General features: G+C 45.6%; 1 protein-coding gene across 4 annotated transcripts in view; it reads left to right on the forward strand.

The window, feature by feature from the left end:
• The first annotated feature begins 19626 nt into the window (after positions 1-19626).
• Tent4b (terminal nucleotidyltransferase 4B) overlaps positions 19627-27034 on the forward strand; it is a 58102-nt gene continuing 50694 nt past the window's right edge. For 2 of the 4 annotated variants that reach the window (XM_034522476.2, XM_034522478.2), the window contains exon 1: positions 20255-20988. In XM_034522476.2, the coding sequence (XP_034378367.1) occupies positions 20390-20988 (599 nt within the window). In that variant the 5' untranslated portion in view covers positions 20255-20389. Of the gene's footprint in view, positions 19777-20254; positions 20989-27034 lie in introns of those variants that run through there. The other 2 variants (XM_076915567.1, XM_076915568.1) reach the window with 2 other exon arrangements.

Here is a 27034-nt window from a genome sequence, read left to right on the forward strand (position 1 = left end):
AAAAGCAATTGGATATGTGGGCCATCCTAGCAGCATGAAGACAGTGGTACTGAGGGTGATTTGAACTGTAGGGGCCTGGCCCATGAGGTTTCAGAGAAGAATTCTAGTATGTCACCTTGGCCATGGTCTATCTTCAAAGCAGTAGAATAATGTCTAAAACAGCAATGAAAGAGTCAAAAGGAAATTACTGTAATAATTGTGTTTTAGTCACAACCAAAAGCATGTAGGAATAAAGTCACAGGAGAAACACAGTATCTATATATCAAAATCTCCAAAAATGACCTTCCAGAAATGACCAGGCTCAGCACTGTGGTTATGCACTGGCATCATCAAGAGTCCCACCACACCAGCCCCAACGCTTCAAACTGGTTCCAGTATCTCTGCCTCCCATTCCCTGCAAACAGAATCAGGTTTATGAAGTTTTAATAAGTTTTTAATTTATTATATTTATGTGGGTAGGTGTATACATGGAGGTCAGAGGACAAGTTTCAGGAGTCTGGTTCTCTTTGAAACGTGGGATCAGGGGATCTGAACTTGGGTCATTAGAGATTCACAGAGTGGTGGTTTGAAAGATGTCCCTCATAAGTCTTCAACATTTGAATACTTGGTCCCAGCTGGTGGTGGTTTGGGGGAAGGCTTAGGAGGTATGGCTTTGCTAAAGGAAGTGTGTCACTGTGGGCAGGCTTTGAAGTTTCAAAAGCCACAGGTCATTCCTGGCTAGCTCTCTCTGCTTTCTGATTGCATTTCACTTGCCGGGTGTCAGTGGTGCACACATTTAATACCAGCACTGAGACAGAGGTGGGTCTCTAAATTTGAGGCCAGCCTGGGCTATGTAGTGAATTCTGAGACAGCCAGGATTATGTAGAGAGATCCTGTATAAAAGATAAAAACAAAAAAACTGATGCTGCTAGGCATGGTGGTACACACCTGTCATTTGCCGTATTTTTTAGTTTTTTGAGACAGTTTCCCTGTGTAGCCCTGTCTATCCTGGAATTCTGTAGACCAGACTGGCCTTGAATTCACAGATATCCTTCCTCTATGTCCCAGAGCAGGGATTAAAGGCATGTTCCACCACACCCAGCCAGAGTGAGGAACATTTTTAAGTTACTTGTTACATTGCCAGTGGATCCTACGGTTTGAATAAAATGTAGGACTCCCTGGATAGATACAGTATTAGATGGACGCAGTTCTTACTCTTCATCAAAGAAGCTGCTTTTTGCTGCAGATGAAGGCGATTACAGAGACCCACAGCTGGTCAAAATGCAGAGACCAAGCAACTGGGAGCTGTCCAACCCACATGGTGCATCTGCAATGCAACCCCGGCACCTCAGGCTCAGGGAAAATGGAACGAGAAAGACTAGAAAGATTGTAAGGGCCAAAGGACCAGGAAGCCTGCTGCAAGATTGTGTCTTCTAGATATGACAGGGACGCCACTCCCATGAAATCAACAATGTAATTGCCTAGATAAGACCTGCAAAATGACACCACCCATTGACATGATAGTGTGGACAGAGGACCTACTCCTAGATGAAGCGCTTTAGGCCATCAGTGGCAGCTGAGAAAAGGGAATATGTTTTCAAGGACAAGCCTTCTGATAGGTTATTCAGTACTGAGGTCAGCCCTAAACACGTGTGTAGGAGCATCTGACTTGGCAGGTTTTCACACACACATACAGAGAGAGAGAGAGAGAGAAAGAGAAAGGGAGAAAGAAAGGGAGGGAGGGAAGGAGGGAGGGAGGGAGGGAGGGAGGGAGGGAGGGAGGGAGGGAGGGAGGGAAGAGAGTTGTGAATTTGAGAGGAAGTTGGGGAAACTAAATTTGAAGGGGCAGAGGAGAGTGGCTGGAGAGATGGTCCAGCGGTTGAGAGTGCTGACTGCTCTTTCAGAGGTCTTTGATTCAATTCCCAGCAACCTCATGGTGGCTCATAACCACTTATAATGAGATCAGGTCTTCGAAGGGCGGTGGTAGCCCACGCCTTTAATCCCAGCACTTGGGAGGCAGAGGCAGGTGGATTTCTGAGTTCGAGGCCAGCCTGGTCTACAGAGTGAGTTCCAGGACAGCCAGGGCTATACAGAGAAACCCTGTAGAAAGACTGGATGTAAAAGCTACTGCTTTCTTGATCAGAGTGATGTTCTCTTTAACAAGATAAGAGAGCAAATTAACAAATATAGGCTGTTTCTAAAATTTTGTCCCTGCAACAAAAATCTCTGCAGCTCCTTTTTGGTGTTTTGAGGAGTGGGGTGGCAATACATCAAGTAGAGCTTGGCTCCGAGATCCCACAAGACGTTTCATCATCATCATCATCATCATCAGTTTTCCTTTTATGGATGCTTTGCCTACATGTATGTGCATTTATGTAGTCATAAAGTTTTCTCAGCCTACTTAATAAGGGCTTAACTTCCCCCCTAGCCCAGCACCCATGAAAGGTAGAAAAGGAAGATTATTAGGATACAAGGGAAGTGGACCTGTTTCTTTGGGATGATTCCAATCTTCGTTGTACTCAGTCCAGTCTACTAGCAAACCCCAAAGACAAATCAGCAACTGCAGTTCAATCCAGAAGAAACCCCCAGGCTCACCAATCAGCCCAAGGAAGTGGCAAGAAGCCTCAGGAACCTCACAAGTTCTTTGGCGAGTTGCTCTCTATGAAGTCACCACAAGCGAAGCACAGCAATGCAGTGTAAGGAGCAAAGCAAACCAATGCTTGAGGTCCCACTGTCTGGGGTCATATTTATATTCCTTCTACACATCATGCATCCTTTCACGTGTTTGCTATAGCAAAACATCCTTTCACCTGTGTGCCCCAGGAAAACATCATTTGACATAACTGGCTTTTCAAAGAAACCAGAAGTTTCCATTTCTTATGTATGTCACATACACGCCTGGTGCCTTCAGAGGCCAGAAGGCGGCATTTAATCTTCTAGAGGTGGAGTTACAATGTGTGTCACCATGTAACTCCTGAGAATTGAACCTGGGTCCTCTGGAAGAACAACCAGTGCTCTTAATTACTGAGCCAACTCTCCAGGTGTGAAGAGCACACCTGTTTTAGAAGAGGGAGTCACTATCAGCTGATCACAAGTACGTCTAAGAAGTACATCTCAGCCTGACAGTGTGGTGCACAGCTTTAATCCCAGCACTCAGGAGGCAGAGGCAGGCAGACCTCGAGTTTGAAGCCAGCTTGGTCTACAGAAACGTTCCAGGACAGCCAGAGCTTCACAGAGAAATTCTGTCTAAAGAAAGAAAGAAAATAATCTCAAAAGAACTTGCCAAGTGATCCACACACATCAAAACAAAATGCTCATAAGATGGTTGGAAGGAACAGAACAAGCATCTTCTGATGGTTGACAGAGATGGAATGCTCACTTTATAGTGTAGTTGGATTTTTTTTTTTAACTGAACACATTCAGATCATCACATTTATATAGCTACAGAAATTAAAATTTGGGGGCTGGAGAGATGGATCAGTGGTTAAGAGCACTGACTGCTCTTCCAGAGGTCCTGAGTTCCATTCCCAGCAATCACATAGTAGCTCACAACCATCAGTATTGAGATCTGATGCCCTCTGCTGGTGTGTCTGAAAACAGTGACAGTGTACTCAAATATATAAAATAAATAAACCTTTAAAAAACTGCTTTAAAAATTAAAATTTGAGCTTGTTTCTTGGTTACTGTTCTATTGTCATGAAGAGACACTATGACCAAGGCAACTCTTATAAAAGGAAGCACTTAATTGGGAGTTGCTTACAGTTTTGGAGGGTTAGTCCATTATCATCATGGCTAGGAGCATGGCAGCAGGAAGGCAGGTGCTGGAACCACAGCTTAGAGCTACAATCTGATCCGCAGGCAGAGAGGCAGAGAAACTGGGCTTGGTGGGCTTTTAAAACCTCAAAGCCCGCCCTCCCCCCCAGTGACATAATTCCTCCAACAAGGCCACACCTACTCTAATAAGGCCACACCTACCCTAACAAGGCCACACCCACTCTAACAAGACCACACCCACTCTAACAAGACCACACCCACTCTAACAAGGCCACACTTTCTAATCCTCAAATAATGCTACTCCCCAGTGACTATGCATTCAAATATATAAACCTATAGGAGGTGGTCTTATTTAAAGCACCACAGCTGAAGAGATAGCTCAACAGATAAAGGCACTCGCCACCAAGCCTGATGACCTGAGTTCAATCTCTAAGACCCAATGGTGAAACCAAAAGTTGTTCTCTGAACTCCACATGTGTGCCATGGCACATGAGAGACCGACACAAAACAATCCATCCGTGTAAAAAGAGTTTTTATGACTGTTCTCTCACTCACTGTTTCCTCCATGTGGGTAAAAGAGATCCTGCTCCTGATGTCATACCATGCCTTCTCTGCTATGATGGACTCGAGCCCTCTGCAGCTGTTAGCCAAATAAACTTTGTTTCTTAAGTCTATTTTGGTGATGGTATTGTATTACAGCAACAGAAAATAGCTAATATACACTTGAGAGATAGAGGCAAGAGGATCAGAAGTTCAGGGTCATTCTTGACTGCATAGCAACTTCAAGACTAGCCTGAATTACCTAAGACTTTATGTCAAGACTAACCAACTAAATAAATGATAAAAATATGCTAGCACACACCTTGCAAGCCATTCTCTTCTCCTGAGGCAGAAGCAAGCAAGTCTCTGTGAATTTGGGGCCAGCCTGATCTACATAGCAAGTTCCAGGAAGAGGAGAAGAGGAGGAGGAGGAGGAAGAGGAAGAGGAGGGGGAAGGAAAAGGAGGAAGAAGAGGAAGAATAAGGAAGAGGAGAAGGAGGAAGAATAAGGAAAAGGAAGAGGAGAAGGAGGAAGAGGAGGAGGAGGAAGAATAAGGAAAAGGAAGAGGAGAAGGAGGAAGAGGAGGAGGAGGAAGAGGAGGAGGGGCTCAGTAGTTAAAAGCACCAACTGCTCTTCCAGAGGTCCTGGGTTCAATTCCCAGCAACCACATGGTGGCTCACAGCCATCTGCAATGGATGCCCTCTTCTGGTGTGCCTGAAGACAGCTACACTGTTTTCTTTCTGAGTTTTCAAAAAACACTTTTTTATGAAGGAAAAGTTGGACTATTCACAATACCTGATTTTTTTTGTTGGTGGTGGTGGTGATGTTTTTTTATTTGTTTGTTTGCTTGCTTGCTTGCTTGGTTTGGTTTGGGGTTTGGGGGTTTTTTGTTTGGGGGGGCGGGGTTATTTGTTTTTGTTTGGTTTGCTTTTTCAAGACAGGGTGTCTCAGTATAACCAACCCTGGGTGTCCTGGAACTCACTTTCACTTTGTAGACCAGGCTGGCCTTGAACTCACAGAGATCCATTTGCCTCTGCCTCCTGAGTGTTGAGGTTAAAGGCCTTTGCTACCAGGCCAAGCTTCTGATTTTTTTTTAAATGGTCCATCTTTCATGACTGGATGTTCTGACTTAGTTTCTCTTTACCCCTGCCTGTGGCTGGCTGGGAGGAAGACTTGGGTTACTGTCTGGTATTAAGTAGCCAAGCATGGAGAAGATGAAGCAGGTGGTGACACAGACTCAGTAGAGCAAGAAAGGCAAAAAATAGAAGGCAGAGACTCTCAGCGAAGGTTAGGGCTGCTGTGGTTTGCCGAAGACCAGGCCCTGTAGATCACTAAAGGCAGAAACAGTAGAAATGGTGAGAGGCCAGAGCTAGTAAGCCTTCTTGGATGGGGAGGCTCTTAGTGGAGACAGACTGGCATACATCCATTGTAGGGGAGCACAGCAAGGAGAAGCTCCCAGAAATACATGAAACCTCTATCATCTATCATCATGCTCTGTCCCTGGGACATAAAAAGAAGAGGAGGAGGAGGGGGAGGAAGAGGAGGAGGAAGAAAAAGAAGGAGAAGGAGAAGCAGCAGCAGCAAGCCTAACATAATTCTGTTGACTTTGTGTGCCCATACCTGGAACTGCGTGGGTCCATGGGTCGTTAATGTAAGGAAAGGAATATAGATTATGGAACAAAACTGAGTCCAGAAATAGACCTGTAATTGTTTGGTCAATTGATTTTTCACTAAGGTGCAAGCAGAGAAAGAATTCCTTTTCAATAAATGGTAGTAAAATAACAGTTAGCGCTGGTGAGATGCCTCAGTGGGTTAGGGTGCTTGCCAACGAGGTTGATGAGCTGCCTTTGATCCCTGAGACCCCCATGGTGGGATCAGAGAACTGATTTCCACGATTGTCCTTTGACCTCTGAAAATATATTCACACACACACACAAATAAATAAATAAATGTAATAGAAACAACATCTATATGAACTCAAGAATGTTGTTTTTTAATTTTGTTAATTTATTTTTTTTTGTTTTAAAGACAGGCTTTTACTATATGGCCTAGTTTGGTCTCCAGCTTGTAATCCTCCTGTCTCAAGTCTCCCAAATATTTGGCTTGCAGATGTACATGACCTTGCCTGTCACTAAAATTATTATTATTATTATTATTGTTGTTGTTGTTGTTGTTGTTGTTGTTGTTGTATTAAGGCTTAAACCTAAGGCCTTGTGCATACTGAGACCCCCTTTACCACTGATCTACATTCTTAGCCCCAAATTAACTTTTTCCCCTAAAATTAACTTTTTGAGGCAGTATTGAGGATTGGACCCAGGGCCCCGTATATACTAAACATATATTATAAGCATATATTACTACCATTGAGCTACACTCCAGCCTGTAAATCATCAAGTTCCTCTTAAGGGCAGCCAAAACATTTCAGTGATGCATACTGAGAGAAATTACAGTGGCCACTAATGTGGGTTGCTGCTGGGGCCTCGATTCATACCAGCTCCCAGCCGTTTTGCCCATTGTGAGTTTTGGTGCCTGGAACTGAAAAATGCAAAAGCAGACAAGAAAGGCAAGCCATGTCTTTTAAATGCCCGGAGACTCAGAGACCCACCTGTTTCTGTTTCCTGAGTGCTTGGACTAAAGGTGTGTGTCACCATGTTGGACAATAATGTAGTTTTCACTCATTACGTCCCTGAGTTAAGAGACTATATTATTGTAGTATCTAACAAGAAGTCGTGTGTGTTTGTTTGATTTGTTTGATTTGTTTGAGACAGAGACTAAAGTAGCCCAAGCTGGCTTTGACCTGGCTAAACACTCAAGGCTGGTCTTGAACTCCTGATTCTCCTGCCTCTGCTTCCAGAGTGAGAGCATTATAAGCGTGCTCCACCACACCTAACTGTCCTCATGTCCTCAAATTTTGTCCAATAAGAGAGAGCTAACTTCTTTAATCAAACCGCTTGGTCCACTTAATTGAGTTCCTCCTATTTTTGACCCAGAGTGAAAAATTACAAGCAAGTAGTTTCCAGTGCTTGCTTAAGTGTATTTTTTATCCTCTCTAATCTTACATAAGAATCTTAATTACGAGAACACAGCCACCCAAAATTTTGATGTTTTCAGCAATACTCATGAAAAGAACAAATTCTTTTTGAATTAAAGAAGCCACTAGCTTCAATGGCTTCCATTTACTAGGAGAGGAAGCAGGTCACATGGTCCCTTCTCTCATTTGGAGGAAGCAATTTCTTGAGTTTGTTTAACGCAAACACAATTAACGTTATTTGTGTAAAATAGGAAGAAACCCAGTTGTCATGTTTTTGAATGAATGTTGTCAAAGTAAAGGAGTAACTGATTCACGTTCTAGATTCCCAGGACAGCTCTGGACAAAGTGCTTTTCATAAGGCTGTCTCAAAGCATCCTCTTCGCTTTCCCTTGCTTTTCTCTCTCAAGAATGCACAAAGATAGATACCTAGTTTATTTTTTTTAAAGATTTATTTATTTCATGTATGTGAGTACACTGTAGCTGTCTTCAGACACACCTAAAGAGGGGATCAGATTCCATTATAGATGGTTGTGGGCCACCATGTGGGTGCTGGGGATTGAACTCAGGACCTCTGGAAGAGCAGTCAGTGCTCTTAACCACCGAGTCATCTCTCCAGCCCCGATACCTAGTTTAAAGTTATAACAGTCTTTCAAAATACCACATCTTTCAGTGAGACAGACAGGTGCAAGCTAGGTGTGATGGTGCACACGTGTAACCCCAGCGTCGGGGCTGGAAGTTGTGGATTTAGCCCAGTGGTAGAAGATCTTGCCTACCTAGCATAAAGCCCCAGGTTCAGTCCCCAGCACAAGATTGGTAGAGGCAAAAAGGTCAGGAGCTCAGGGTCATTAGCTGCTATTAGTGAGTTCAAGGCCAGCCTAGGAAGGAAGGAAGGAAGGGAGGGAGGGAGGGAGGGAGGGAGGGAGGGAGGGAGGGAGGGAGGGATAATGCCACATCAGACAATTGTTCTCATTAAAACTCGTACATTAATTTATAATTTAACACACTGTTATAAACTACCAGAAAAACTGTAAAACCATAGGAATGGAATGGAACATTTTCACTTTGGGTGACCCCATTTCACCTTAAATCATGAGATGAAATAAGTCTGGGAAAATCTATTTTCCATGTCTTTTCTTGAAAGGAGTCTTATTTCCTGTCAGACACGGTGACACAAACTTGTAAACCCAGCACTCAGGTGGTCAGGCTTGGTGGCAAGTGCCTCTACCCACTGAGCCACCTCTCCAGCCCATAGCTAGATATTTTGGTTTTTTTTTTTTTATAATATCTTTTGTAAAATAGTCTATTTATTTTATAGTATAAATGTTTTTGCCTGGATATTTGGAAATGCACAGTGTTCATACATGACTTGGGGGTCAGAAGAAGATGTCATGTACCCTGGAGCTGGAATTATCGACTGTTCTGATGCAGGTGCTTAGAATTGAACATGGGTCTTCAGCAAGAGCAACCAGTGCGTTAAACCTCTGAGCCATCTCTCCAGCCCCTAGGATAATTTAAAACTAATTTTATTTATTTTGTATCCCAGTGTGTGTTTATGTGTGTGGAGGCAAGCATGCCACAGCAGGCATGTGGAATTCAGAGGACAACTTGAGAGAGATTAAATTTCACTTTCTACCTTGTAGATGCTGGGGATCAAACTGTAAGTCTTTTTTTTTTATTTTTTTTTTTTTTTTTTTTTTTTTTTTGGTTTTTCGAGACAGGGTTTCTCTGTGTAGCCCTGGCTGTCCTGGAACTCACCTCTGTAGACCAGGCTGGCCTTGAACTCAGAAATCTGCCTGCCTCTGCCTCCCAAGTGCTGGGATTAAAGGCAAGCGCCACCACTGCCTGGCCAAACTGTAAGTCTTGACGATAGGTGTCTCAATCTGCTAAGCCATCTCGGTGGCCTAAACACACTCAGTTCTTGATGGACAGTTCCCTCGGGTCACATGCTACCATCAAGACCCTGGCTAAGAGATCATCCGCTACTGAGCCCAATAGTAGGCTTAAAGCTGCTTTCTGAAAACTACCACTTTCTTTTCTTTTGATTTTTTGAGACAGGGTTTCTCTGTATAACAGTCCTAGCTGTCGTAGAACTCACTGTGTAGACAGAGCTGGCCTTGAACTTACAGAGATCTGCCTGCCTCTGCCTTCCGAGCACTGGGATTAAAGGTATAAACTACTTCTTCCTTTATTGGGGTGTTCTAGTGGCTTCTGCTTGGGCTTTCCTACCCTAGGAACCCTTACCTCTCAGGAACGGGAACCAGTGTGAGGATCCTGGTAGGTTCTGTGTGTGTCTACTTCAACTTTGCATTCTAGAACCAGAAAATAACAAGATGGGATAATGGCCAACTAGGAGGCAGATCTGAGCCAAGATTTCACTGATGACCAGGCCTCTGGTTGTTCCGCACCTCAGTAGTGGCCACTGTGATATACTGTCAAACTGAAGCAGTATCAGCTGATTGCCAGGTTCAGTCAATCCAGAAATATTTATTTATTTCACTCACTCAGTCAAGAAATATCTATTTATTTCATTCTTCCTAATTTTCTCTGGCAAAAGACTAGGTCGGGCTGGAGAGATGGCTCAGAGGTTAAGAGCACTGACTGCTCTTCCAGAGTTCAGTTCCCAGCAACCACATGGTGGCTCACAACCATCTGTAATGGGATTCTGTGCCCTCTTTTGGGGGTATCTGTAGAAAGCAACAGTGTACTCACATACATAAAATAAATAAACCATTAAAAAAAGGAATATAGGTCTTTCGGGGGAATATGGGTAAAGTTACAATATAAAATTTCAGTATATACCAGGTGGTGGTGGCACATGCCTTTAATCCCAGCACTCAGGAGTCCAAGGCAGGTAGATCTCTGAGTTTGAGGCCAGGGAGTTCCAACAACATCCAAAGTTACATGAAGAAACCCTGTCTCAAAAACAAACAAAAACAAAAAGAATAAAAATTCAGTTTGTTAATTTGTTTATGTGTATGAGTGTTTTGCCCATGTGTATCTGTTTAACACCTGTATGCTTAGTGCCTTTGGTGGTCTGAAGAAGGTGTCAGATGTCTTGAAGCTAGAGTTACAGCTGGTTGTGAGTTGCCATTCGGGTGCAGGAATTGAACCTAGGTCCTCTGCAAGAGCAACACATGTTCTTAATCTTTGAGCCAGCTCTCCAGCCCCCAAAGATTCAGCTGAAATGGGACCTTCCTTAAGGGGACCAGCTCTCCTCTTTTCTCAATGGGACTCTGGGTCTATAAACTGGCTGAAGTCAAGGATTCATTGAAGGGCTGTACTTCATGTTGTTAGGATTCAAGGTAGACTTGTAATTGTTTCTCCTACAACTTCCTGCTTATATAGGTCAAGTGAGACTCCAAGAGTTAGCCATCCATGTAGGGAGAAGTGAAGCCCAGACTGAACATGTACAGTTAACATGGAAATGGCTATATCAAGAATCCCAGTGCCTCAACCCCAAGGCAGTGTCAAGGCCTTCCTCAGGCAACCCAAGGCCTTCCTCTGTTCCGAGTGCAAATGTGGATGGTGTGCATCCACTGTCTCTCCTGGGTTATTTACAGCCTGAAGACTATTCCCTACAGGGACTGACTGCTCTGCCGACATCATTAGCTGAACCTTTTTCCTCTACACATGCTGAATGTCTAGGGGTCGCAACTTCTTCATCAGACAGCCTGGGCAATCCTATCTCAGTGTCACCTGTGTGTACCCTAAAGGAGACTTTACACACCAACACCAAGTGCCTGTGCAAATCCCAACATTCTGATGGATGTCTTCACTGTTTTCTACTGGGGAAACCACTTCCCCTTCACCTTGGTGGTCAAACCACCTGGGTAGGAAGGAGGAATTCAGCTGTGTTCGCACTGTATTAGGATTCCCAATTCTGTAATGACAGCCCCTGTTTAGAAGCTCTGGTCTACAGCAAAAAAAAGAAAAAGAAATAGAGATCCTTCAAGAATGCTGGGATGTTCCCACAGCTTTATTTCTTCTAGTATTGGCATACTCCTTTGTGCCCTTACAGTGTGGGTTTCATTTGAAATCACGTGCTTGGGCCAATGTTCCAATCTCTCTAGGCGATTTGGTGCTTTTCTTCACAGTAAACCGAGGCATGGCTTTTTTTTTTTTTTTTTTTTTTTTTTTAGCTTGCTCCATCTGGGTTTCATTTTGGTCCATGTTTGAGCCGCCCAAGCAAACTGCAACACTGAAGGCAGAATGGGGTTAGAGGGTGTTCATCGGTGGGGCGGGGGTGGGGTGGGGGAGTTGGAGTGTGTACATTGGTGGCAGACAGCTTTTCTAGCAAGTGTAAGGTTCTGGATCCAATCTCTAATACATCTGAGCATTCACTCATGCACACCTACAAAGGAAGAGGAAGAGGAAGAAGGAAGGAAGGGAAAGAAAGGCGGCAGAATCCCTGTGTAGTGAGCTTTGTCAACACGTTCCACTCTGTGTTCCTTCCGGCTTAACATTCTCAGTATCTCGTCACACACACTGTTCCGTTCCTGCCTACGTATCCCTTACTAGTAAGCTTAAGAATTTATTGTTTGGTTGGTTGGTTTTGGCTTCTTTCTTCCTTTCTTTCTTTCTTCCTTTCTCTCTCTCTCTCTCTCTCTCTCTCTCTCTCTCTCTCTCTCTCTCTCTCTTTCTTCCTTTCTTTCTTTCTTTTAAGTTAGCACACCTCTTCATGGTTTGTACGCTGTACTTCACCTTTAAGTGGCTTGCCGGAGCTTCAGTCTAGTTAAAGGCCTAGAAGCAAAGAGGGAGAGCGGATTTGGCCCTGAGGAGGATGAACAGGGTTCTGCATAGGATCTGACTCAAGGGAGGCCATTCCAGGGTCTCTTAAGCAATTCTCAGTTACCTGCCTGAGCTGGGGGTGATGAGGTGAGTAGACAGACTACTAGGGCTGGAGGACTAATTCTATTTTGAATGGAGGGGTCCCTAGTGAGGAAGACTCATCAGGGTAGATGGCTCAGTGTTCCTGCTCAAGGTGCTCCCACACAAATGCATTCCAAATGACTGCCTTTTTCCTTACTTTAACAGTAGACACACTTGGAGGCTGGGAATTCGGTTTGCCTCAGAATCCAGCCAGTCCCAGGATTTTCATTAGTCTCAGCGTACACCTACAGGAGGATGTAAATCTCCTTCAGGGTACACACAGAAGCCTGTAGGTCAGTTGTTCTCAGCCTGTGAGTCACTACCTTTTTGGTGAGGGATGGGGGGATTGAGCACCGCTTTCACAGGGGTCGCATATCAGATATTCTGCATATCATATTCATAAAAGTATCCTGCATTATAATTCATAAAAGTAGCACAGTTACAGTTACAAAGTAGCAACGAAAATAATTTTACTGTTAGCGGATCCCCAAAACATGAGGGGTATTATAAGGGTTACAGTATTAGGAAGGTTGGGAACCACTGCTGTAGGCCATGTATCCCAGGAACTGTTAATTTGAGTTCTTGAGGACTTCTGTTATATAACAGTTTCCACCGAGATTGAAACTTTCTATCCTGCCAGGAAGTTCTTAACAAGATTCAACATAGATAGCATCAGGAAGTCCCTAAAACTGACTAGATTCACTAGGCTCCTACCTACCACCATAAGCAGAAAAAAACCTGAGAGTCCCTCTTAGATGGAAGGAGGCCAAGCTGCAAAAAAGATTCAGACAAGCCAAACTACAAAGAAGACTCTGACACCAGATTGACTGCCTGGAAGAAGTAGAAACCAGCCAAGCTACCTGGAAATTTAGACCGGAGACACTTGTAAAAGATTGTCTTATATGTTGAGCTTCCTGTAGTCTGTGCAGTATGCTGCAGGTTTCCTAGATTTTGTGAGCTATCGCCCATGCTGGGGTGGGCCTTGGTGATGATGCAGCTGTCTTTGAGCCATCTCTGCATTGGTAAGTGACCTCAATAAAACTCATTGGTTGGCAAAGTTGGGCTTTGGTGGTACCCATATTTTGGTCTGTTGTGTGATCCTTATCTGGGGTGAATAGATGTGTGTGTTGTGTCTCCCCAGGAACAGTTTTGTCATACATACAACAGCAGCCTTTTCTTGTGCTGCTTTGTCCAGTCAGGTTAGCAGTGACTAGGTAACTTAATTACATTCATTAGGTTTCTGAATTGTTTTTCTTGTGTGTGTATGTGTGTGCTCAGTATATTCATATATATGTGAGACGAGAAGCCAGAGGACAATGTGGGGGTTCCTGCTCTATTATTCCTTGTCTTATCCCTTGAAATACAGTATTTCACTGAACCTGAAATGATGAAGGCAGACAGGAAGTCCCAGGGATCCTCCCATCTTTTTTTTTTTTTTTAAGTAGCCGTGTTTTCCCAGGAGGAAGCAGCATTCTTTTGTTGTTGTTTGTTTTTGTTTTGTTGTTGTTGTTGTTGTTGTTGTTTTTTGAGACAGGGTTTCTCTGTGTAGCCCTGGCTGTCCCGGAACTCACTCTGTAGACCAGGCTGGCCTCGAACTCAGAGCAACATTCTTTTTAAAGGTTTATTTATTTTGTGTATGTGATTACACTGTTGCTGTCTTTAGACACATCAGAAGAGGGCATCAGATCCCATTACAGATGGTTGTGAGCTACCATGTGGTTGCTGGGAATTGAATTCAGAACCCCTGGAAGAGCAGCCCCAATCCTCCTGTCTTAATATTCCCTTCAGTATCCCAGGTCAGGACTTAGAGGTGTGTGTAGCCACCTCCAGCCTTTTAAGATGGGTTCTGGACATTTGAACTCCTGTTCTCATGCCTGAACAGCTAGTAGTTTTATCCACTGAGCCATCTCCCCAGTTCCATTCTGAACTTTCGGCAGTACCATATACACTCAACTTCATATTTCCTTTCCTGTCTTTTCTCTTCACTCCCCCAACTCTTTGATAGGGTCTCTTTGTGCCTGGGCTGCGTTTGAACATACTATGAAGCTGAGGATGGCTTTGAACATCTGGTTCTCCTGTGTGCCACGATTGAAGGGGTTAGTTTTGGCTCAGGACCTCTGAGACCAAGTTCTCAGCACAAAGGAGATTTATTTGCTGCAGAGTGACAAAGGACAGGAAATAAGAGACAAAGACTGGAGATAGAGGATGAGGAAGAAAGGGAAGGGAAAAAGGAGTGGGTCGTATTTGTTCCAGACTGGGGCAAAGAACTGACTCTAGATAGAGAGGAGATAGCCATGGCCTATAGTAAATGGTGGTTTATAAAGGTAAAAAGGGAAGCCCCATATTAGGATGAGGTCTTTAATTTTGATTGGATAAGCTTAATTAGGTGAGCCAAAGGGGGCTTTTGGTTGCTGGACTTCAAAACTTTGATAGCTGGACCTTGGTAGTCAGCCTTAAGAAGAGTAGCTGGCCAAATAAAAGAACAGACCTTGGAAGTTGCCTTTAGATGGTTTTCAGCATGGCAAAGAGAAAGAGGGCAAGGCCTGCCAGAGCCATGTTTGCCATGCTCGGGCCAGCTAGAGTCCCTTCAAGGCTTGCAAACACGTGCCACCATGGCTGTTTTATGTGCTGCTAAGTATTATTGACCCCAGGGTCTCATGTCTCCTGGGCAGGTACTCTAGCTCCAGCTCTGGCTCTTCGTGGCTCTTGGTTTTGAAATAGAGTTTCTCTTAACAACCCCGGCTGTTCTGGAACTCACTTTGTAGACCAGGCTGGCCTCAAACCCACAGAGATCTGCCTGCCTCTGCCTCCTGAGCTCTGGGATTAAAGGCGTGTGCCACCACTGCCTGGCTCTTCATTTTTTTTTTTAAAACTATTTAGTTTTATTTTATGTGCATTGGTGTTTTGCCTGTATGTATGTCTGTGTGAGGGCGTCATATCTTGGAGTTACAGTGAACTGTGAGCTGCCATGTGGGTGCTGGGGATTGAACTCAGGACCTCTGGAAGAGCAGTTGGTGCTCTTAGCCACTGAGCCATCTCTCCAGCCCCATGTTTTTTTTAAATGCAGTTGATTAACAGTGGTCAATGTAGATGATATTTTTACATTTTTTTTTATTTTATGTGCACTGGTGTTTGGCCTATATGTATGTCTATGGGAGGATCTTGGAGTTACAGACAGTTTTGAGCTGCCATGCAGGTGCTGGCAAATGAGCCCAGGACCTCTGCAAGAGCAGTCAATGCTCTTAAATGCTGAGCCATCTCTCCAGACCCTAGTTTGTTTGTTTGTTTTTAATCTTTACAGCCGGATCACTCCTCAGACCCTCAGAACTCACTTTATTCTGGTTCTTGACCTGTGTTGCGCAACCTCTTTGGGGGTAAAACTACCCTTTTACATGGGGTCTCTTAAAACTATCAAAACCACAGATATTTCCATTACAATTCATAACAGCAGCAAAATTACAGTTATGAAGTAGCAAAGAAAATAATGTTATGGATGGGGGTCACCACAACACGAGGACCTGTAATAAAGGGTCGCAGCCTTAGGAAGGTTGAGAAGCACTGTCCTAGACATGGAGTTGTTAACATGTTTATATCTAATCATTTTACAAAGCCAATTTCATCTGTAACATTGCATTAGTGTAACAAATTTGATAAAAGATTCAGCTTTCAAGGAGGAAAGATTTACTTTGGCCCACGGTTTCAGAGGGGTCAGTTCATTGCTTGTTGGCCAAATGCTTTAGAGCCTGTTTTGAGGGCATCCAGGGCATCCAGAGCACACAGAGCTGAACAAAACTGCTTGATTCTTTGGTGGCTGGGAAACAGAAGTAAGATAGTGACAGAAGTGACATGTCCCTCACAGGCTTAGGGGTTCGAACATATACTATCTCCTCAGCCAGTATATTCGAACATATACTATCTCCTCCATAAACCTCACTACTCAGGTAGTGTTTGAGCAGGTTATGAAACCTTTGAGACATGGGACCTAGATAGAATAGGTCCCTAAGTACAGGTCTCCAGGACCTAGCTAGTATAGGTGGGTCACAAGGCATGGGCTTTGAGGTTTATGTGGTCTGGTTCTAGGCTGCTTATTCTCTGCCTCCTTGCTCAGCTGTGATGTGACCACCTGCCTCAGGTTTCCACTGAGCAAGACTGAGCTCCTTCTGTCACCATGCCTTTCTCACCATGATGTGCTGGACCTTCTGAAGGCAAGAACTAAAAAAAAAAAAAAAAAAAAATCCCTTCCTCCCTTAATGTGCTTCATTCTGGTGTTTTGTCAAAATGAATACATTGCTGATATCCCCTCTGAGGGCACGTCCCCAGTTACCCAACTTCTAAATAGGCTCTACCTTTTAAGGGTTCTGCCACCAATACCAGAGATCACTGTGTGTATTCTGTTCCTCTAGGGCCATTTTAAGGACCAAAGTCTATGTTGTGGTTCTCTATAAAACCAGAATACTATGTGTGTGTGTGTGTGTGTGTGTGTGTGTGTGTGTGTGTTTACAAATACACACACACACACACACACACACACTTTTATTGCATTGGAAGGAAATGGTTCATATGCTTAGAAAGGTTGAAAAACTCAATGCTCTTTAAGCTGTACCCTGGTGGTCTAGGCAAGCCAACAGTGCATCACTGTGAACTGGAGGGCTGATGGCCTCAGTGCCAGTTGAGAGCAGAAGTCTGGTGTTCCAGCAGGAGCAACCAGGCATACAGAGCAAATCTCTTTTTCCTCAGCTTTTTTTTTTTTTTTTTTTTTTTTTTATTTATTCTGGTGTTCAATCAATAGCTGATGAGACTGGGCGAGATCTACCCACACTGGGAGGCCCATCTCAGTCACAATCCCTATCAACCAGAGAGGAGTAATTTAATTCCATACAGCCATAGATTTAGTCATAATGACAATTATTACCGACAAGACTATCATACGACAGTTTGTATGAGTAGTCTCCCATTTTGCTCACTAACTCATTTGTGCCATGCTTGGCTAACTTTCCCTTCTCTCCTCCACTTGAACTATGTGGAATGTTAGTGCTTCAGCAGATCCTCCAAGTTAAGACTCTCAACATTCTCCTCTACAAGAAAAAGTACACAGAAAGCAAACGGGATATTGGAGAATGGAGAAAAAAAGCCTTGGTTTGTAATAGCTGTATTCTTTTCTCTCCTCATCAATATAATGTAGACTGTTTGGAATAATACAGTCCTTCAAGCAGCTGGACTTAATCTTGTGTCAGTATAACTGGTATATATATATGTGTGTGTGTGTGTGTGTGTGTGTGTGTGTGTGTGTGTGTGTGTGTGTTGTTTTGCTGTTGTTGTTTTAATGTGAGTGTTGGGGATCAAATTTAAGTCTTCATGTTTACATGGGAAGCACTTTACCGAACGAACAAGCTATCTCTCTGGGTCGGATGATTTTTAAGGAATCTTTCAGAATATATACTGTAGGTAGGTGTCTATGCCGCACATTCAATGTTTAATTAAATTGCCTTATTATGTTGTACACAACTCAGGTTTCTACCTCAGGACCTTTGGACTTGCTACTCGATCAAAAAAATCATTCTGTAAATGGTCATGGCCTAGTCTCTTACCTAAGTCCCTCCTCAAATAACACTACCTCGGAGCAGCCTTCCCTGATTAGCTCATCTAAAAATAGGCTCCCTTTAGCCTGCTTTTTCCCCCTTAGCATTGACCAGAGCCTGATTTATACACTTGCTTCACCCACTGGAAAACAAGGTCCATGAAGGCAAGGACCTTATCGACATCGCTCTTTGCTGTGTCCTCAGAACCTGGCATATAATTGCCTGACATATTTGTTGAATTACTTGAATGAATTGCAATTTGAGTTTGAATATTTACCTCTCTTTGCCTTCTTAACCAGGCAGTAAATTCACGGAAAGCTGCCAAACGCCCTGGTGGATTTACTTCTCTAAGGTCATTTAACTTAGCTCTGCAGTGGAGGATAGACATCCCAGGATCTGCTGACAGCCTGGAGGAGTGGCTAAGTTAACAGGCACAACTGGGCAGGCTGGCCAGGGTTGGGCAGCCAGCGTTCCTTGCTGCTGTATGAAATTCCTAAGGATGGTAACTCACCCAGATTTGATTTTATAAAGGACTTTTTAAACTTTTACTTTTATGTACATTGGTGTTTTGGCTTACATGTAAATCTGTGTTGAGTGTCAGATCCTCTGGAACTGGACAGTTGTGAGCTGCCATGTGGGTGCTGGGAATTGAACTTGGGTTCCCTGGAAAAGCAGCCAGTGCTGTTCAAGGCTTTAAAGGCTGAGCCCCTATAAAGTACGCTTGTATATTCTCTTATTTGGTCATTTTAGCTACACTATAGTTGTACTTCACATTTGCTGAAAGAAAAAAAATAGCTCAAACACAACAGTATCTTTTGTTATGGTACTATTGTAATTGAAAAACATTTAAATACACAAAAAATTAAAAATATCAATGGCAGTGACATATAACATGACATTTGTGGAAATGTATTTTGACATGTATGGAAACATATTTAATAGTGTCTTCACTACAGTGGCTATTTATAGATAGTAGTTTTTCGTGTGTGTGTGTGTGTGTGTGTGTGTGTGTGTGTGTGCGTGCGTGTGCGCGCGCGTGTGCGCACGGCGAAAGGGGGTTTGGGTCTTATCGTATCCCAAGTTGCTATGTAACTGAGGATGATCATGAATTTCTGATTCTCCTGCTTGATTTATAAAGTGCTGAGGAGCTGGCATCCACCTCAGGGCTTCTCGCGTGCTACCCAAGCTCTCTAATGAGTTACAATTAGCTCAGCCCGTGGTCATTGTATTCTTTTTTAGCAAGAAAAAACGTAGAGCAGCGATTCATTCTGTGACAAACAGATGTTTAATCCTTTGCAAAAATAAGTAAATAAACAAAACCAACAACAACCGTTCCCCACCCCGCCCCCCAACTTTCCAGGATATTGAACTGGGCACAGAGCCAAAACCCAAGTGTCAGTCAGGGACTTGGTTCTGGAATTTGCAGCCAGCTTGAAGCATGCGCATAGTAAGCGTTCCATTCTTCTGGATAATTTAAAGTACTGAAAATCACACAACCCCCGCCCCTCTTTTTGGGTATTTTTCGGGCCACGAGAAAGCTACATAAATGAGCACTCTAAGGAAAACAACCACTAACCGCCACGGTAGAGTCATTTTTTAGGTTTAAAAGGCTGCGAGTGTTCTTAGTCATGAAAGTTGAGGGGCTTTGAGCCCGTGAATGCACCTTGGAACAGCCGTGCTGTATGGCCCTCGAGCCGGGTAGTGGTGCCAGCACTCGCGACACAGAGGCCGCTGAGACCGCTCCGGAACCGAGGTGCGCCTGCAGCCGCGTGCAAACCCGGCCCTTGAGCGGAAGCCCGCCTTTCTAGTGCGCGCGCGGCGCGCGGCCGGGAGTCCCGGGGCCGCGCCCGGACCGAGGGGCGGAGCGGGCCGTCCGGAGCCGGGTAGGCGGCGCAAACCAGTCACTTTCCGCGGAGTCGGCAGCCGCCTCGTGTGCCTCGGCGGCGCTTGAGCGGCAACGGAGCCGTGCGGTGGCGCGCGCGTCCGAGGTGCCCGGAGGCCCAGGTACGTACGACCCCAGCTAAGCTAGCGCGGGACGGTTGACCGGGCGGTTGCGGCCCCGCTGCCCGCAGCCTGCCGCGGCCTCTGTGACGCGCGGTGCGGCCTCGGGGCGCCCGCGGACGGCTGGCAGCAGGGACGGGGCGGGGTGAGCGCGGCGGCGGGGCGGGGCGGAGCGGAACGAGGGGCGGAGCCGGCGGAGGCCCCGCCCCGGGGCCGAGCAGCACGGACGCTACGGAGCAGGCGCGTCCCGCTGCCGCCGCCGCCGCCGCCGCCGCCGCCGCCGCCGCCGCTGCTGCCGCCGCCGCTGCCGCCGCCGCTGCTGCCTCCGCCGCCGCCGCCGCCTCTCGCCCTTCTCGGGAGCCGTCGCCGCCATTTGCACGGGAACCCCGGTGACAGGGGCTCGGCGGAGGGGCGGAGGGAGGGGGGAGGGCCTGCGAGCCCCGAGGGCGGGAGCGACGCCGCCGGCGCCTGCCAGGCTCCCCTGCGCTACCGCGCCGCCCGTGGCGGAACCCGGGTGGCAGCGGCGGCGGCGGCCGAGGGCGGGCGTGCGCCTGAGGCGGCGGCGGCGGCCCTGCGGGCGGCCGGGAGGGGCGGGGGCAGAGGCCGCCGCCGTTTGATGGATCCGAGGATCGCCTGGTTCCAGCCAGAGCAGCTCGGACCGTCCAATAGTCTGTGGATGCAGATCTGGGAGACGACCCAGGGGCTGAGGAACCTCTACTTCAACCACCACTGTCACAGCAGCGGCGCGAGCAGCGCGAGCGGCGGGAGCGGCAGCGGCCCCGGCAGCCCCGGCGGCACGGCCCCGGCTCCGGCCGGCATGTTCCGCTCGGGGGAGCGCCCACTGGGCGGCCTCGCCGTGCCCGCGGAGCAGCGGGACTTCCTGCCCCTGGAGACGACCAACAACAACAACAATCACCACCAGCCGGCGGCCTGGGCACGGCGGGCAGCGGCGGGCCCCTCGGCATCGCCGGTCCCATCGGCGCCGTCGTCCCCGCGTCCCGCGGCCGCACTCCCCGCCTCCGAGTCTGCCGACCCGGCCTCGGGCAGCAGCAACAAGAGGAAACGTGACAACAAGGCCAGCACCTACGGACTCAACTACAGCCTGCTGCAGCCCAGCGGAGGGCGCGCGGCCGGGGGCGGACGGGCGGACGGCGGCGGGGGCGTGTACAGCGGGACCCCGTGGAAGCGACGGAACTACAACCAGGGAGTCGTGGGGTGAGTGCTGGCGTCGTGGCCTGCGCCTCGGAGGGTCGGCACACCCGCAGAGCGGGGAACACACCCACAGGGGGTGGGGGATGGGGAGCCCCAATGGGGCCTCCAGAGCATCGGTGGCCATTCATTCCTTCATAGCTTGATCGCCTCGGTGGAGCTTTCTTTGGAATTCCTTTCAGCTATCTTCTCCTTTTCATAGTCATGTCTACCTTCCTTCTCTCCTAACTGTCTACACCTTCCCGATGCATTCTCACTTGTCCTTCTACTGGTTCCTGCTATGCTCTAGACTTCAGCCTGCCTTCTGATCCCTTCCTGACCTCCACACTGTCACCACACCCCAAGATGAAGCCCCTTAGCATTGGGCTAGTTAACTCGCTGAGAACATTTCTGCTTTAGCGTCTTTAGATGGTTAGGACCAGGAGGTGCTCTTCTTGCCAAGAATAGAAACATCCAGAATGCTCCTTCCCCTCCCCCAATCAACGACGAAAATCTTGTCAACCCTGATAGACACTGCCTGCTCTTGATCCTTTGGCCCATCTTTTATATTTACTTAAGAAAAAAAAAAATCCAGTGTTTGCGATGTCTACAGAAAGCACTGAGTGACAGCGATGTTGAGGTTGTCATACATGGTGAGCTCTTCTGAGCCCTGACAGAACTTTGCAGGAGTTCATGGTCCGTGGCTTCTCACTGTGAGGTTGTCACTGTGGCAGAGGTAGCAGTGGTTTTTATTTAGGGGTGCTGGTGCTCGTGTGTGAATGTTGCACCACCAGTGACTTTGTGTTTAAAGTTCAGCTCTTACAAAATGGAATCTTACCTGAGCCCTAGTGAATTATGTACATAAGCTGGGAGTGTTTCCAGCCTGGTTTCCCTTTGGGAAGAGCCCCTGTGTTGGCTGGATTAGGTTACTCAGTCTTTCTTCTTCTTCTTCTTCTTTTCCCTTTTAATAAACGTACGCTTTTGGACTGTGGTGTGGTGTGTTTGAGAAGTGTGGTGTGTGGCTTGTGTAGCTCCACTATGGAAAACCAGCTTTGAAATTGTTTCTCGTTTTTAGGTACTGATATGTAGTGAGCGTCAGGAAATGAATTAGTAATCCTGTGTGAACTTTCTTAGACTCGCCCATTCAGCTCTGCCCCAGTTTTGGCGAGGAGAGAGAGTCGTGTGTACCTTTTTGAAGGTCTGGTAAAATGAGTTGGTGGGTTCCATCTGCTGCAGTGGGCTGGTGTCTGCTCAGTACACTACTATTCCAACGCCCACATTTTGTGGAAAAGTGCAGCCGTGTGGTCAGGAGGGATGCTGAGGAGTGCCTCATAGCTGCCCTCCTTTTCCAGAGGAGATCCTTCATGGCTTAGTCACTTGCCCAGCTTCGAGGCGCTCTCCATGGTTATCACCTTTTACTAAAGCTTTGTGGTTCCATCCTGTCAACCTTTCCAAGGCAAAGCATAAACCTGTGGGTTAGTGACAACAACGTGATGCTGCGGGTACTAGTGGTCTTGTCTTACGCGAGTGAACTGTGCTTAGGTAATCACTGTCACACAATACCTGGAAGGTCCCTCGCTGTATTTTACTGACGCCTCTGGTCTGTTTCTAGAAAAGATACATTATAAATCCAAAGTGCTGGCTGCCCCTTAATCCTGAAAAAGTTCCCACGCAGAAGCTTCAGATACTGCATTGCCCTCAGAAGGATCAGGGAGGAATGTTCACTTCCCTGAGGGATTACTACTTTAAAACTGATTGTAAACTTGCTAAGCGGCTTATCACTCCATCAGACTTGTATTCTTTCCCTGAAGAAGACAGCAGCAGCTAGTTAGCCTTCCTTGTGTAGAGAGATGCAGTGAATGGTTCCTAAGGTTTGCTAAGAGACTCTGGGTTCTCAATGATTCTTTTTCTTTTCTTTTTTTTATTTGATCTACATGGTGTAATTTCTTAGACTTTGAGGGAGTTTAGCTATTTTTTAAAATTATTTTTAAAAATGTCATTTACTTATTTACTTATTTGGGAGTTGGCGTTCTTCTTCTGGGTCTTACAGATGAACTTAGCTCCCCAGGGCCTGATGGCGACAACTCTATCTGATGAGCCGTTTTGCCAGCCTAGCTTTGCTATTTTAATTATAGGTATTTAAACAGTAGGACTTCTGAGTGTATCTCAGTATGGTGCTATTTATTGTGTGTCAAAACTTTGCCTGAGGAGACATAACATACATGTCTACTCATCTTAGATAGGAGACTCAAAACAGACCATACCATAAAAGCCAAAACTTGGTGAAATGTAACTTTTTTTTTGGGGGGGGGGTACTTAAATATGGGTGAAAGGTTCCTTACAGGAGCAGAAATGACTCAAAGACATCTGCATCACCAAAGCCTGTCCAGCATGGGTCACACACAGCTCACACAACTAGGAACCTGGGCCACACTGCATAGACTACAGGCAGCTAAATAGGCTGACAGTGTCCTTTCTAGGTACCTAAGCCTCTTTCAGGTTTCTGCGTCTTCCAGGTAGCTAGCTGGGCTGCTCTCAGAGTTGTCTTTGCATCTGATCTCTGCTCTTCTGTCTGGGTCGCTCAACTTTTTTTTGGTTTGTTTGTTTGCTTGTTTACTTTTGCGGGGAGTGGCTTAGTAAATCTGGCCAGTTTCAGGGACATCTGGAAGCTGTTTTGAGTTGGTTACCTCCCTGTTTAAGGAGCTTCCTTGTAGAATAGAATTTTTCAGGCTCAGAGAAAACTTAGCACAGCACTGTTCTGACATTAATTTTAGTGTGACTCTTACTACTATTTTCTATGTTCTTGGGATTTAACTGGTACTGTGCTAGTAGATGAACAAATTACATTCCAGGATTCTTGAGTTGACTTTCCAGATAGGGACTTGGGACATGGATGGCATTAGAACTCTGTCTTTTATGTCTTGTGTCTTTTGGGCCAGTGGTTGACTGAGAGTGCTCATTAAGACTTAAGAGTTTGAACCCGGCCACCTCAAGTTATCCAAGTTCTTGAGTCTTTTGGTTCTTCGACACGCTTCATGTTCTTGCAAGAGCAAGAGTCTGTTTAATCCTATTTATGTACGTATTCCCTTCTATCCACTGGATAGAAATGCTCTCAGTGTAGACTACAATACTTAGGACTGGGGCTGTAGCCCAGTGGTACATCACTTGTATAGTACCTTAGGTTTAATCTCCAGTCATACCACAGAAGCGGAAAAAGGAGGAGGAGGAGGAGGAGGAAGGAAGAAAGAAGGAAAGAAAGGAAGGAAGAAAACAAGTGTTTGAATTTCATCCTAAAGTCTGTTTTTTTTTTTTTTTTCAAAATGAAATTACTCTGGATTTATTGTCTCCCAGCCTCTGCCCAACCCCCTCTCGCTCAAACCCCCTCCCCCCAAAGCCATAAACCCAAGTCCAGAAAAGGTATTGTCTGGTATTTATTTCAGAGATTCAACTCAGGGCCTTGTGTGTGTTATACAAGGACCTCTGAGTGGGATGGCCTGTATCTGGGTTTTTTCCTTTTTTTATTGTTTGAGACAGAGTCTTACTAAGTTACCCAGGCTGGCCTTGAACACACTCTGCAGCCCAGGTGGGTTTTGATCCTATGATCTTTCTGGCAGTCTCCTGAGTGGTAGGGATAACACCTGAGCTACCAGGCCCAGCTTCCTTTTATTTTTTATTTATTTGTTTACTTATTTTTACAATTTTTAGCCTTTTTCTAGGGCTGGCTGTGTTGGAGATGCTGTCCACCAGCACTTTCTTATCCATGGAAATGAGCCAGATTCTTAGAGGTTTAGCAGTGTTTGTGGTAGAGAAGGAAGGATACATAGAGCTACAGGCACAGGAACTTAGAGGCTCAGAGCTCCCCCTCCTGACCTGGTGTTGAGACACTTCTGATGCCTTCTGACCTCCTGAGAATGAGGCACTGTGGCTGTCCCGGGAGGTCTCTGTAGTTTGTCAAGACTTAAATGACTTTCTCAGATATGTTAGAGACTACTATGAATTAACACAAGAGATATCAAAGAGACTTAAGAAATAGCCTTGCTTTTAGGTATTTAGGTTGTTCTGGTAAGTGGCCCAGGGCTCCCATAGCGTGCTAGGGAGTCATAACTCTCACCAAGCTGCACCCCAGCCCCCTGAAAACGCAAATGTAAGGAATCAGTTTTTGAGCTGAGGCGGTAAGAATGTGGGTGGAAGGAAGGGTGGATTAGGAAAGGATCCTCACTGAGGGGGGCTTAGTAACTACAGAGCTCTGAAGGTCGGGGGCTAAGGGGCCGTGCTCTCCTGCAGTGGTGCTCACTGTCCACTGTGGAAGTGCTGGATGCTTTCTTTAGTGCTGCTGCTGTGCATTACCGTGGGATTGCTGTTCCTGCTGGGCATCTGAGCAGCCAGGCACATGAACATAGGTTGGTAGGAAAGAAGTTAGAAGACTTTATCTCTGCCTTTTGTGCTCAGTTTAATGTCTGTGTGTTTGAACATGCAGCCTACTGTAATTCTTCAGTGAACCGAACTCTTCTGGCTCTTTAGTTTTGCTGATTGGGATACGGAAATGAATTTTCAAGAAGACATCATATTGTGGATTCTATGCTCCCTGTAATTCATAGTTGAGGATTGCTAAGGGTTTGGTATACTAATTCCAACTGAGTTTCTCTCCTGCCATGGCCTTGTGTGAGGGTTTGTGTGACTGCTGGGTGAGTGGTGGTTCTCTTGGCGTCATTGGCACAGGTAGTCCTTTATAACTCCAGTTACGGCTCCAGCTGTTGAGAAGCAAAGGGAAGCATCACCCAGAGCCTTTTAGAGTCTGCCCTGGGCCTACACAGGAGACTAGGACACCAAAGGAAGAGAGGAAGGCAAAGGATGTGAGACTAGTGAGGGAGAGGTCAGTTCCTAGTGCACTGGGTGGCCCTCATCTCAGCTGCTTTTATGAAACAGCTACCTGTCCTAGTATGAAGGGCCCAGAAAGGCTCTTGGAAGGAATGTTACAGGTCTCCTTGCTGACACTGGACTGGGGAGATGGCTGTTTTCCTTGATGAGTTCTTTCTCAGACAATTTGAGAATTGTAGAAATGGGGTAGACATGAGAGCAGTGAATAGCAGGCATTCTTATACCTGCTGAAGCTGAGAAAAATCGTGGGCACCTTCCCTGTGGGATGTAGAGAAGCTGGCTGTTGTATGATTTCACATAGCTTTCTCTTCTGCTCTCTGACAGAGTAGTGGTTAGTGGTGGAAACTATTCCAGGATCATACCCACGAACACTAGACTAAATCATATACACAAGGTGTGGGGTGTTCTTGATGGGCTAACAGACCATGAAAGATGCTGCTTTTGAAGACTGTTGGTCCATTTATTAGTATACGTGTGTGTTTCTACAGAGCTGACTGGATAGCTCAGAGCCTCCAAAGAAGTTGAGAGGACAGTAGAATATTCTTTCAATTTGAGACTATTTGCTAAGGACTCAGCATCTGTGGAACATCAAAAAGGCTATGTATTTGTTACATTGTATATATTTGTTACACATAATGATTTTCTTATAAATGGTTATATATTGCATTTGAAGATGGCTTTGAGCTAGGCTTTTTATTAATTTACCTTTAAATCACCTTTAAATTCTGAGAAATTGCTTGATGATATAAGACTTGTATACTAAGAACTTGGGGCCTAAAAAGTTGAACATGGGACCATTTATGGTGTCTATTGCCCAGAGATTACACATTAGTATTTAATAACAAAACACAGGGAATTCTAGCTTAGGTCCCTCCTGAAATAGTGGTTTGTAATTAGTGCAGAAGTGCTTGCTTTCCTATCAGCTTAGTGAGTAAAAGTGTTCAAGAAAATAGAAGTCGTTACCACATTTTAAAAACTAACAAAACTGTTGTACTTGTTACCATAATTAACCTCTTCATATGTAGTTGTGTTTTTTCTTTTGAGATAATTGATAGATTAGTAGGAAGTTATAGAAATTAGTAGAGTGATCATTGTAGTCTTATTTGCTCAGTTTCATTGTAGTGACATCTCAATTACTAGTTTAATTCAGATGCAGAAAACTAATATTTTCACAATTTGTAACATTTCGTATTTT

This window comes from Arvicanthis niloticus, chromosome 18, assembly GCF_011762505.2.
Source record: "Arvicanthis niloticus isolate mArvNil1 chromosome 18, mArvNil1.pat.X, whole genome shotgun sequence".
Taxonomy (NCBI): domain Eukaryota; kingdom Metazoa; phylum Chordata; class Mammalia; order Rodentia; family Muridae; genus Arvicanthis; species Arvicanthis niloticus.